Genomic DNA, 13,928 nt, shown 5'->3' with positions numbered 1-13,928 from the left:
AAAAAAAAAAAAAAAAAAAAAAAAAAAAAACCAACAAGAAAACACCTAGATCTTGCATACATTCCATCTCTTTACATATCTTTTATTCTGGGGAATTTCCACAAATCTGTCTTCAAGTTCATTATTTACTCTTTTGGTTATAACTAATCTGCAGTTTAGTCTACCAAGTATTAGATGTCAATGGATACATTTTTTACTTCTGGGTTCTCTGTGGTCCTTTTTCCAATATTGTTCTTTTGGTTTCAATTCCTTCTTTATGTCTGTTTTTTTTTTTTTTTTGAGATGAGTTTTGCTTTTGTTGCCCAGGCTGGAATGCAATGGCATGATCTCAGCTCGCTGCAACTTCCATCTCCAGGGTTCAAGGGATTCTCCTGTCTCAGCCTCCCAGGTAGCTGGGATTACAGGCGCTTGCCACCATGCCTGGCTAATTTTTGTATTTTTAGTAGAAATGGGGTTTCATATTGGTCAGGCTGGTCTTGAACTCCTGACCTCGTGATCCACCCACCTCAGCCTCCCAAACTGCTGGGATTACAGGCGTGAGCCATCATGCCCAGCCTTTATGTCTAATGATTTTAAACACAATTTTCTATTCTCTTTCTGATTATGATACCATTATTGCAAATTCTGAACTTTTAATTTTCCTGTTAGTTGTATGTGTTAACTCTTGTTCATGGTGGATTACTTCTTTACATTTTATAATTTTTACTGTAAGCTCACCACTAACAGGGCTTGTTTAGCTGTTAGTGGTGTTGCTGTTAGTGTTAGGGAATAATGAAGAGTTGTTGCCTCACTGTCTCTAATAAAACAGCCTGTGACAAGAAACAGAAAGTAGAAGGTGGTTACCAGGGTCTGGGGAAGGAAGATGAGAGTTGTTTAATGAGTACACGATTTCAGTTTTGCAAGATGAAAAGTTCTGGAGACTGGTTGCACAACAATGTGAATACAGCTACCACTACTGAACTGTACACTTAAAAATGATTAAAGAGGAGGCCGGGCATGGTGGCTCACACCTGTAATCCCAGCACTTTGGGAGGTTGAGGTGGATGAATCGCCTGAGGTCGGGAGTTTGAGACCAGCTTGACCAACATGGAGAAACCCTGTCTCTGCTAAAAATACAAAATTAGCCAGGCGTGGTGGTGCATGCTTGTAATCCCAGCTACTCGGGAGGCTGACGCAGGAGAATTGCTTGAACCCGGGAGGTAGAGGTTGCGGTGAACTGAGATCACACCATTGCACTCCAGCCTGGGCAACAAGAGCGAAACTCCATCTCCAAAAAAAAAAAAAAAGATTAAGGAGGCAAGGCACAGTGGCTCATGCTTTTAATCCCAGCACTTTGGGAAGCCGAGGCAGGTGGATCATCTGATGTCAGAAGTTTGAGACCAGTCTAGCCAACATGGCAAAACCTATCTCTACTAAATATACAAAATTAGTTGGGCGTGGTGGCAGGCACCTGTAATCCAAACTACTTGGAAGGCTGAGGCAGAAGAATTGCTTGAGCCCAGGAGGCAGAGGCCGCAGTAGGAAAGAGATGGAGAGAAGTCAGAAGCTCATATTGTTTGTTTGTTTGTTTATTTATTTATTTATTTATTTATTTATTTTTTGAGAAGGAGTCTTGCTCTGTCGCCCAGGCTGGAGTGCAGTGGCCGGATCTCAGCTCACTGCAAGCTCCGCCTCCCGGGTTTACCCCATACTCCTGCCTCAGCCTCCCAAGTAGCTGGGACTACAGGCGCCCGCCACCTCGCCTGGCTAGTTTTTTGTATTTTAGTAGAGATGGGGTTTCACCTTGTTAGCCAGGATGGTCTCGATCTTCTGACCTCATGATCCGCCCGTCTCAGCCTCCCAAAGTGCTGGGATTACAGGCTTGAGACACCACGCCCGGCCTAGAAGCTCTTATTATTTATCCGGGGAAATGCCATATCGGGTGCACCAATTATTAGAGGGACTAGCCAGTTACCGAAACCTCCAATTATGATTCCTATTACCATAAAGAATATTATGACAACTGCGTGGGTGGTAACAATAACATTGTAGATCTGATCATCTCCTAGCCGAGTTCCTGGTTGGCCTAATTCTGCTGGAATTAGAAGGCTTAAGGCGGTGCCCACTATCCCCACTCGTGCGCCTAATAGCAGGTATAGTGTTCTGATATCTTTGTGGTTAGTTGAAAACAATCAACGACTGATGAACGTAAGTGGGAAAAAGGTAAAATGGCTGAGTAAGCATGAGACTGTAAATCTAAAGACAGCGGTCAAGGCCTCTTTTTACCAGCCCTGAAGTGATTTCTCATGTTGAATTGCAAATTGAAAGGAGCAGCTTGAATCCTGCCGGGGCTTCTGCCACCTTTCTCCCCTCAGCGGTGGGAGAGGTAGATTGAAGCCAGTTGATTAGGGTGTTCAGATGTTAACTAAATTTTCGTGGGTTTGAATTCCACCAGCCTAGCCAGGGCTTAGCTTCATTAAAATGGTGGAAATTCTAAATTTCTAAGTTATAGTTAGTATTAATGGAGAGATGGGTAAGAGGAGGGTAGAAGAAATGGTAAGTCGGGGGAGGAGTAGTATGGGTTTTGTGTTTTCGAAGTGTCATTTTATTTTCATGTTGTTAGATGTGGAGAATATTGTCACTGAGATGGAATAAATTAGGCATATGTAAATGTACAGGCTGAGTAGAGTTATGGTAGCTATAATGATGGGGGTAATAAGACTATTGCTTTTTGTAAATTCTTGAATAATGACTTATTTAAGTAAAAATCCTGTTAATGAGGCTAAACCTCCTAGGGATAGTAGAATTAGTGGAATTATAGGTGTTAATCATGTTAATTTGTTTCAGGCAGGAGATAGTGACAGGATTGTAGTGCTTATACTCAGGTTGAGTGCTGGAAATGCAGTAGTTGTTAAAGTGAAGTAAATGATCAGGTTTAGAATGGTAATTTTGGGGTCATAAATTAGTACTGCTATTATTCAACCTATGTGAGTAATTGAGGAGTAGGCTAGGATTTTACGCAGTTGTGTCTAAGTTCTCTTCAACTGCCCACTATAATGGATAAGACTGTGATAGATAGGAGGATGTTCGTGTTTATTGATGGGGAAAATTTGAAACATAATCAAGATGGGCGCTAGTTTTTGTCATGCGAGAAGTATGCCAGACATTAGAGAGGTTTCTTGGGTTACCGTTGGGACCCAGAAGTGAAAGGGGGCTAGTCCTAGTTTTATTACTAGGGCCATTATTATTATTAAGGATGAAAATTGATTACTAGTGTTTATTATTTTTCATTGTCTGGAGGACAGGTTATTGGAAAGGATACCCATCATGAGAATTATAGATGTGGCTGCTTGTGTAAGGAAGTATTTGGTAGCTGCTTCTGTAGAGCGGGGATTTTTTTTTTAAATTAAGATTGGGGTAAAAGCTAGTATGTTTATTTCTCGGCCTATTCAGATGAGAAATCAGTGTGAGCCCAGCATTGTGATAAGAGTTTCTGTGAAAATAGTAGGGGAGATAACAAGTTGAGCTAATGGATTAATTGATAGAGGAAGGGTGTGACCAACATTTTCGGGGTATGGGCCCGATGGCTTATTTAGCTGACCTTACTTTAAGTTGTGGTGTAATAGATAGCATGGAGAATTTTGGATTCTCAGGGGTAGGTTCAATTCCTATAGTTCTAGAAATAAGAGGATTTTAACCTCTATTGTTTACTCTATCAAAGTAATTCTTTTGTCAGACATATGTTCTATGTTTGAGGTGGGACGCTGGAAATTAGGACAGGCATTGAGATATGACATATGCAGAATGCTAGTTTAAGTGGTAGGAAGTTTTTTCATAGAAGATATATGAGTTGGTCGTAGCGGAATCAGGGGTATGCTGTTTGAATTCATAAAAACGGCGGTTAGAAGGAGGGTCTTGGTAATGAAATTTGTGGTATAGCGTTCTGGTGAATATCTAGTGTGTAGTGCTCCTAGGAAAATAGTAGTAGTTAGGGCATTTATTACGATAATATTCATGTATTCTGCTATAAAGAAGAGGGCAAATGAACCTGCGGCATATTCAATGTTGAAGCCTAAGACTAACTCTGACTCTCCTCCTGTTAGATCAAAAGGGGCTCGGTTAGTGTCTGCTACTGTGGAGATAAATTAAATTCTGGCTGGGGGCATGATGGTAGGAGCACTCAGAGGAATTCTTGCATTGTGATGAGTGCATATAAGTTAAATGAGCCACTTAAGTAGAACTAACAGCAGGATGATGGCTAGGGTGATCTCATATGAAATTGTCTGGGCCACAGCTCGTAATGCACCAATTACTGCATAATTTGAATTAGATACTCATCCTGATCATAGAATAGACAGTTAGGCTTGATGTGGCTAGTATAAATAGGAGGCCTATATTAAAATTAATTAGAGTATCTGGTATAGGGAGGGGAGTTCACAAGAGGACAGCGATAGAAAGGGCCAGGGTTGGAGCAGTAATATAAAGGGTAATAGTAGATGTTGAGGGCCGTAAAGGTTCTTTGGTGAAAAGTTTTATTGCGTCAGGGAGTGGTTGAAGCAGTCCATAGGGACCTACAAGGTTAGGTCCTTTGCATAGTTGTATACAGCCTGAGATTTTCCGTTCAATGAGTGTAAGGAATGCTATAGCGATTAGAGTAGGAATGATGAGTAGGAGAAAGTTAATTATAGGCCTATTGTTAAGAAGAGGAGTTGAACCTCTGATTATAAAGTTTTAAGTTTTATGCAATTGCTGGGCTCTGCCATCTTAACAAACCCTGTTGTTGGGTTGGGTGTGTGATGATCTGTTTGACTGAGGTAGCATCATCTATGGGGCGAGGGCGCTTTATGAAGTGGGCCCTATTTCTCTTATCCTTTCATACTAGGAGAAATGTTAAATAGATAGAAACTGACCGGCTGGGCGCGGTGGCTCAAGCCTGTAATCCCAGCACTTTGGGAGGCCGAGACGGCCGGATCACGAGGTCAGGAGATCGAGACCATCCTGGCTAACACGGTGAAACCCCGTCTCTACTAAAAAATACAAAAAACTAGCCGGGCGAGGTGGCGGGCGCCTGTAGTCCCAGCTACTCGGGAGGCTGAGGCAGGAGAATGGCAAACCCGGGAGGCGGAGCTTGCAGTGAGCTGAGATCCCGCCACTGCACTCCAGCCCGGGCGACAGAGCCAGACTCCGTTTCAAAAAAAAAAAAAAAAAAAAAAAACTGACCTGGATTACTCCAATCTGAACTCAGATCACGTAGGATTTTAATCATTGAACAAACGAACCCTTAATAGCGGCTACACCATTATTAGCATGTCCTGATCCAACATCAAGGTCGTAAACCCTATTGTCTATATGAACTCTAGAATAGGATTGTGCTGTTATCCCTAGGGTAACTTATTCCGTTGATCAAATTATTGGGTCAATGTGTATTAACTCGCTTAGACTAGCGCAGTCTTAGTTTAGGTTGTTTGGAGGTTGGATTATGCTCCGAGGTCACCCCAACCAAAATTTTTAATGCAGGGATAGTAGGCTAGGGCCTGTAGGCTTTTTTTGAGTTTTTATTTGCATTAATAAATTAAAGCTTCATAGGGTCTTCTCGTCTTATATCCGCCTCTTCACGGATAGGTCAATTTCACTGATTAAAAGTAAGAGATAGCTGGCCGGGCAAGGTGGCTCACGCCTGTAATAATTTTAAAAAAAAGTAATAGCTGAACCCTCATGTGACCATTCATACAAGTCCCTGTTGAGGGAACAAGTGATTATGCTGCCTTTGCATGGTCAGGATACTGCAGCTGTTGAACGTATGTCACTGAGCAGGCAGTGCCTCTAATACTGGTAATGCTAGAGGTGATGTTTTTGGTAAACAGGCAGGGTAAGATTTGCTGAGTTCCTTTTACTTTTTGTAATCTTTCCTTAGAGCATACCTGTGTTGGATTAACAGTATAAATAATAGGGTGCTTATTAATATTAGGCTTTCAATGGGTTATTCCGATCTGATGTAAGCTTATGCAATGGAGAATATCTTCATGTTACTTACATTAACATTATTGCTTCTATTAAGTAATAGATTAGTCCAATGTGATGTTAGGAGTTCAGTAGAGTGATTAGAATTTAAGATAGTTAGATGTTGAGCTTGAATGCTTTCTTAATTGGTGGCTGCTTTTGGGCCAACTATGGTAGTAATATTTTTTACTCTCTGTTGGAAGGCTGTTTCCTATGGTTTAAAGAGCTATCCCTCTTTAGATTAACAGTTAAACTTTTTCTTTTTTCTTTTTTCTTTTTTTTGAGATGGCGTCTCGCTCTGTCACTCAGGCTGGAGTGCAGTGGCACGATCTCGGCTCACTGCAAGCTCCGCCTCCTGGATTCATGCCATTCTCCTGCCTCGGCCTCCCTAGTAGCTGGGACTACAGGCACCCGCCAGCATGCCCCAGCACGCCCGGCTAATTTTTTGTATTTTTAGTAGAGACGGGGTTTCACTATGTTACTCAGGATGGTCTCGGTCTCCTGACCTCGTGATCCGCCCATCTCGGCCTCCCAAAGTGCTGGGATTACAGACGTGAGCCACTGCGCCCGGCCTACTCTACAACCTTTTTAGGGTTTGCTGAAGATGGCGGTATACAGGCCGGGGGCAAGAAGTGGTGAGTTGTATCGGGGTTAATAGATTATAGAACAGGCTCCTCTAGAGGGATATAAAGCACCACCAAGTCCTTTGAGTTTTAAGCTGTTGCTTGTAGTATTCTGGTGAATGGTTTTGTTAATGTAACTATTAGAGTTTAGGGCTAAGCATAGTGGGGTATCTAATCCCAGCATGGGTCTTAGCTATTGTATCTTCAGGGTATTAAAGCCACTTTCCTAGGATATTTTATTTCAGCTGGAGTTTTTTACAACTTAGATGGAGTTTAGCTTTATTGAGGCCAGACCTTAAACACTCTTTATGCAGAATTCTGTTAACTTGGGTTAATCGTATGGCCACAGTGGCTGGCACGAAATTGACCAAGTTTAAGATATCAGCATAGCTTAAACTTTCACTTATTAATAACGATTTATCATTGCTGTTTCCCATGGGGGTGTGGTTGAGCAAAATGTTTTGAGCTGCATTTATGCGTGCTTGATACCTGCTTCTTTTGATCTGGGTGATCTAGAAGGCATTTTCACTGGGGCGTGGGTGCTTGCATGTGTAATCTTACTAAAAGCTAATAGAAAGGCCAGGACCAAACCTATCTGTTCATGGTGTTGTGCAGGCCCATCTAGACATTTTCAGTGTCTTGCTTTGAATAATTAAGCTACATTAACTGCATAAATACTTGTGTAAAATTAAAATATGAGAAGGAAAGAAGTAAGTATAAATAGTCATTTACAGTTCTGGGAATTTAGGGTCTTTAAAGTTGAGTTAGCAGAGGTTTGGCTGAGAGGACCACTCATAATTCAGACATAATTGATTTAGGGTATGGTGTATGGGGTAGCGCTTTCAGAGGGGTACGCTCAAGGTATTGTATCAGTATTAGGGTGGAAATTTAGTTATTGTATTTGTTATATAAAATGGAGGCTTAATTTAGTAGGAGGGTCTTAAGATTTTTAGGAAAATGACATCCATCGAGGGGTGGCTGTTGGGGTATTCATGGTTAAAATATGATTTCTGGGCTCTGACTGGGTTGCATTTTAGTCTCTTGTTTTTGGGGCTTGGTAAGGGTACATTTACCTAGGTTGACAGTAAAGTCAGAGATGGGGGGTTGCGGATTTAATCAGAAATAGTTCTTGAAAGTGTGAGCGGACATGCATGAGCATATGCGCCTATTGATTAATTGTTATGTCTTTCAAGCATGAATTAATTGATACCTTATGGTTATTATGCCAGCCTGGAATATTCAATATAAGCTCAGCTTCTACAATTGATTTTGCAGGAATCCCATCCAAGTTCATCTATGGCAGATTCGGAGGGGACTAGGCCTTACGCAATGGTGAGTGACAGCATCCCCCAAAGTTAAAAATACCAAATGCATGACAGCGCTCCTGTGACTGGTTAATAGGGTGGTAGTCATTAGTCCATTGAGATGTCTTATTTAAGGGGAACATGTGGATGATCTTAGTTTTATGGCCCTGAAGTAAGAACCAGATGCCAGGTATAGTTTCAGGACAGTTGCCCCCAAGTGTTATGGGCCTGGAATGAGGAGGGTAGCACTCCCCAGTGGGATGATGATTTCTCGGGGGCTGGTAGATTAAGAGACCAAAACCTGGCAGGGATATCCAAGTTGACAAGGGATTTCTTGACTGAAATATGCCATGTCCAATGAACGAATATATGCACTATGCAATATTAAGAATTTCTAGTACGGATCAATATTTGTATGGATTAGGTTTTGTTGTACAGTCAATAATAGTATATATATGCATATATATGTGTACATATACATATATATATACACACACACACATAACACACACACACACACACACAAAAATAGCCCATAATTCCACTGCTGAGATGGCCTCAGTTGATATTTTAAAAACAAAACAAACAAGAAACAAACAAAACAAAGGGGATATCTGCACTGGGTTGGGACATTCAAAAAGCATCAAAAGGCAACAGGCATTACTGCTACAGTTGCTCAAGCCAGAAACTCTGCAGTCTGGGACCCTTCTCCTTCACTGTCTTGCATTCCACAACCAAACCCTGATCATAACCTGTCGATTCTGCCTCTACACATAACTGATCCACCCCCTTCTCTCCTCCCCCACCAGCAGCCTCCTGCTTGTTCCCTTGGACGATTCCAACAGCCTCCTTCTGCCCTCCCAACTCCCACCCACACCTGTGCCCCTCTAAGCCCACTTCTATGTGGCACCAAGAATGGCTGTTTCCTTCTGGAGCCCACAGGCCCTGAATGCTGCTTCCAGCCTCCCTCTACCCTCCTCTCCTCACTAACCCTTCACCTCTTCCACGCCAGGTGCTTGGACCCATTGCAGAGCCTTGGCCCAGGCTGAGCAGTTGATTCGTGCGCACAGACTCCCAAGCTGGCTCCTCTTATCCTTCAAATCTCAGCTTAAATAGCAATGAAGAAAGACCGTTCCTGACTACCCAAGCCAAAAAGGTGTCATCTCTGTTTTCATGCATCTCAGTCCTACTTTTGCTTTTGTTTTGTTTTGTTTTGAGATGGAGTTTCACTTTTGTCGCCCAGGCTGGAGGGCAGTGGCGCAATCTCAGCTCACTGCAACCTCCACTTCCCAGGTTCAAGCAGTTCTCCTGCCCAGACTCCTGAGTAGCTGGGATTACAGGCACGCACCACCACACATAGCTAATTTTTGTATTTTTAATAGAGACAGGGTTTCACCATGTTGGTCCAGCTGGTCTTGAACTCCTGACCTCAGGTGATCTGCCCTCCTCAGCCTCCCAAAGTGCTGGGATTACAGGCGTGAGCCACTGCACCTGGCCCTGCTTTTGCTTTTAAATGTTACCTATCACATACATTTACAATGCTCTCACTCATCCGTGTACTTGCTTCATCTCTGTCTCCCTATTGGGCCATGAGCCACAGAGGGCAGGAGCTGACCCCATCTCACACCCCACTGCATCCTAGCACCAACTCCACATCAGGTTAACATATGTGCCAGGCGTCGTGGTGAGTGTTGCATATGCATTCTCATTCAGTCTTCACCTGCAAAGTAGGTTGTTCCCCCCCCCCCAATTTTGTATATGAGGAAACTAAAGCTTGGAAAAGTTAAGTAGCAAACCCAGGTCACACAGTTGGGGAACGACACGGCCAGGACAGCTCCGTGTGTCTGCCCCCCGTCTATGCTGTCCCCACTGCACTGTCCTCTTTCGCTTGTGCTGCCTGGTTCCTCCCTTCCCATGGTGCACATCTGCTGAGTGAATGCAGTCAGTCTGTGATTCTCTTGGCTTTGCCCTTTTCCAATATTGGCTTTATCCTAGGGCCAGCAGCATTATGGCTGTAGCGCTTCCAGACATAACATTTAGATACTGCTAGGTGTGGTGGCTCACTCCTGTAATTCCAGCACTTTGGGAGGCCAAGGCAGGTGGATTGCTTGAGCTCAGGAGTTCGAGACCAGCCTGGACAACATGGTGAAACCCTGTGTCTACAAAAAAATTCCAAAATTAGCCAGGCTTGGTGATGGGCTCCTGTGGTCCCAGCTATTTGGGAGACTGAGGTGGGAGGACCTCTTGAGTCCAGGAAGCAGAGGTTGCAGTGAGCCAAGATCACACACTGCACTCCAGCCTGGGCAAAAGAGTGAGACTCTGTCTCAAAAAAAAAAAAAAAATTTGGATACCGCAACATCTGAAGGAGAAGATAGGGGCCTTTTCTTGTCTGACTGTTAGAAATAGGAAACCTTTTCCAGAAACGCCATTAGATTTTCACTCAAGATTCATGGCTAGAATTGGATCATGAGCTTGGGCAACATAGTGAGACTCTGTCTCTAATATACATATAAATACATTAAATAGAATTGGGTCATGCATGTCCATTCCTACATAGGGCCCTGAGAAGGAAAATGAGATTCTTGTGCCTGGCTAAAATGAGCCATTTGGGGTGAAAGGAATGTTGGGGAACTAGCCATAATGACCACCATCAAGTCTACAATAAAAAGAGTATTGAGGGCGGGGTGCGGTGGCTCATGCCTGTAATCCCAGCACTTTGGGAGGCCGGGTGGGCAGATCATGAGGTCAGGAGTTCGAGATGAGCCTGGCCAACATAGTGAAACCTCATCTCTACTAAAATACAAAATTAGCCAGGCGTGGTGGCACATGCCTGTAGTCCCAGCTACTCAGGAGACTGAGGCAGGAGAATTGCTTGAACCCAGGAGGTGGAGGTTGGAATGAGCCGAGATCTAGCCATTCCAGCTTGGGCAAAAGAGTGAGACTTCATCTCAAAAATAAAAAAGAGAATTGGGGCTGGGCACGGCGGCTCACGCCTGTAATCCCAGCACTTTGGGAGGCCGAGGTGGATGGATCACTTGAGGTCAGGAGTTCGACACCAGCCTGGCCAACATGGTGAAACCCCATCTCCACTAAAATACAAAAAAAGTTAGCCAGGCATGGTGGCATATGTCTGTAATCCAAGCTACTCGGGACACTGAAGCAGGAGAATCGCTTGAACCTGGGAGGTGGAGGTTGCAGTGAGCTGAGATCGTGCCATTACACTCTGTACTTCAGCCTGGGCAACAGAGTGAGACTCCATCTCAAAAAAAAAAAAAAAGAGAGAGAGAATCGGAGTGTTTGGAGTTTTCACCTATAACATGTAACGCTAGAAGCATGGGAATGTGTAAAATACGATGGCTGCAAACATTCAGAAAGCACACGCCACAATGTCCTGAAAAGTACCCACTAGAAAATGAAAAGCTAATCAGAATTTAAAATACAGGGAAGACGGAGACGTGGTCAGAACATGGTGAGTATGAGATGCTGAACAAGGCCCCCCAAAGATGTCCTCATCCTAACTCTTGAAACCTGTGAATACGTAACCTTGCGTGGCAAAGGGACTTGGAGATGTGATTACTGCAAAGATTGTAAGATGCAAAGGTTATTCTGGGTTATCGGGTGGGCCTAATGGAATCTCTTTTCTGAGAGGAGGACAAGAGAGTAAAAGCTGGAAAAGGAGACGTGATGAAAGAACAGAGGCTGCAGTGATGCGCTTTGGAGATGGAGGAAGAGGGAGGTGGCATCTAGAAGCAGGAACAGGCAAGGGAACGGATTCTTCCTGAGCCCCAGCAAGAAAGCAGCTCTGCCAACACCTTGATTTCAGCCCCATGAAACCCATTTCAGGCTTCTGACCTCTGTTAAATAGTAACTTTGTGTTATTGTAACCCATTAAATTTGTGGTAATGTGTTACAGCAGCAATCAATAAACACTTACCACGAGTGACCAAAATTAATTCAAGAAGAGGTTAAAAAAAAACCCTGAATAGACCAGCAACTTCTAAGTAAATAGAAAACTTTTCACTTTTTTTCTTATTTTAAATAAAATGCCCCTTCTATAAAGGCATCAGATGGTCCTCTAGGTGAGTGGCCTTCAAACCTTCAAGAAACAGATCATTCTTATGGTATTTGAAAAATTATGGAGCCTAAAGATAGACGGAAGCCGGGCGCAGCGACTCACGCCTGTAATCCCAGCACTTTGGGAAGCCAAGGCAGGAGGACTGCTTGAGTTCAGGATTTCAAGACCAGCCTGGGCAGCATAGTGAGACCCCTGTCCCTATAAAATAAATAAATATAAAATCCTGGATATTAGCAATAAATCTACACTATATACCTGTTATAGTATACTATTAGGAACAAGGGAAGTTTATTCCAGGAATCAGTGACAGCTACACATTAGGAAATCTACAATGAACTTGCATTAACAAGCAAAAGAGAAGAAAATATTATTATTTCAATTAATACTAAAAGAAAAAAAAATCTGTGAGCACAGTGGCTCATGCCTGTAATCCCAGCACTCTGGGAGGCCAAGGCATGAGGATCGCTTAGAGCCCAGGAGTTTGAGACCGGCCTCGGCAATATAGTGAGACCTCTTTGTCTCTATAAAAAATATGAAAACAGGCCGGGCATGGTGGATCATGCCCGTAATACCAGCACTTTGGGAGGCCAAGGCAGGTGGATCACCTGAGGTTGAGACCAGCCTGACCAACATGGAGAAACCCCATCTTCACTAAAAAAGAAAAAAAAAAAAAAACACAAAATTAGTCGGGCATGGTGGCACATGCCTATAATCCCAGCTACTTGGGAGGCTGAGGCAGGGGAGCTGCTTGAACCCAGGAGGCAGAGGTTGCAGTGAGCCAAGATTGCACAATTGCACTCCAGCCTGGGCAACAAGAGTGAAACTCCGTCTCAAAAAAAAAAAAAAAAAAGGAAAAGAAAACAAAATTAGCCTGGTTTGGTGGCACATGGCTGTAGTCCCAGTTCTTCAGGAGGCTAAAGTGGGAGGATTGCTTGAGCTAGGGAGGTTGAGGCTGCTTTGAGGCGAGATCAAACCATTGCACTCTAGCCTAGGCAACAGAGACAGATCCTGTCCCAAAACAAAACAAAACAACTGATAAAATTCAACTTTAATACATGCTTTTAATAATATATTTCAGCAAGTTAAGAACCATGTATGAACATAATTATGACTATTTATTAAGCATCAATAACAAATTCATCATATCCCTAGTCCAGTGAGTGTCCCATTCCCTAGATAAGTACTGATTAGACTAGGGATATGATTTAACTAGAAGACAGTATTTTCATGAGGTGCATTCTTTCTGAATAAATCTGCAGATATAATGCAATGTCAATCAAAATCCTAACAACAGGGTTCTTTGTTTTTTAAATTGTTTTGTTTTTTGTTTTTGTTTTTTATTGAGATAGGGTCTTACTCTGCTGCCCAGGCTGGAGTGCAGTAGTGCAATCATAGCTGACTGCAGCCTCAAACTGCTGGGCTCAGTCAATCCTGTCACCTCAGCCTCCCAAAGTGCTGGGGCTACAGGTGTGGGCTACCAAGCTCAGCCAACCACACATTGTTTTAAAAGCTATTTATCAGCCAACAGAGCTACTTCTTTCCTCCTTCCTTTTCTTTTCAGAGTTTTGTTATATCTTTTCCTGTTTACACTATCAATTGCTTTTAGAATCATTCTATTAAATTTTAAAATAATGGAATACACAGAAGTGGACTAAAACCTAATATGTTAATTGAAAATTAATTTTCCTGCTCGACTTTTGGAAGGAAGTCACTATGTACAATCCATCTCTAAGGAGTGAGGGGTTATGCTCTGCATCACATGGACCTTTTGTTTTTTGTTGCTATTGTGAAGGATTTCTTTTAGTATTTTCATATATGTTATTACCAATATAAAGGACTGATATGACTTGTTGAAGAACTTCTATGTAGCAACTTTATTAAACCCCTTTATCAATTCTATTAGTTTTTCTTCATATTTTATTTCTTTGGGTTGGGTTGTGTGGAATT

General features: G+C 42.8%; 1 protein-coding gene across 1 annotated transcript in view; it reads left to right on the top strand.

Annotated features, from left to right (window-relative positions):
• Positions 1–13,928, top strand: part of LOC108521943 (coiled-coil domain-containing protein 144B-like) — a 63,730-nt gene that overhangs the window by 19,091 nt on the left and 30,711 nt on the right. Inside the window, exon 3 of the mRNA XM_017861973.1 lies at positions 7,878–7,934. Coding sequence (XP_017717462.1) covers positions 7,878–7,934 — 57 coding nt within the window. The remainder of the gene's footprint in view (positions 1–7,877; positions 7,935–13,928) is intronic.

Source organism: Rhinopithecus bieti, unplaced genomic scaffold, assembly GCF_001698545.2.
Source record: "Rhinopithecus bieti isolate Rb0 unplaced genomic scaffold, ASM169854v2 scaffold_63305, whole genome shotgun sequence".
Taxonomy (NCBI): Eukaryota; Metazoa; Chordata; class Mammalia; order Primates; family Cercopithecidae; genus Rhinopithecus; species Rhinopithecus bieti.
Note: the sequence above shows the minus strand (reverse complement) of the source record. Positions and strands in the feature narration are given on the sequence as shown.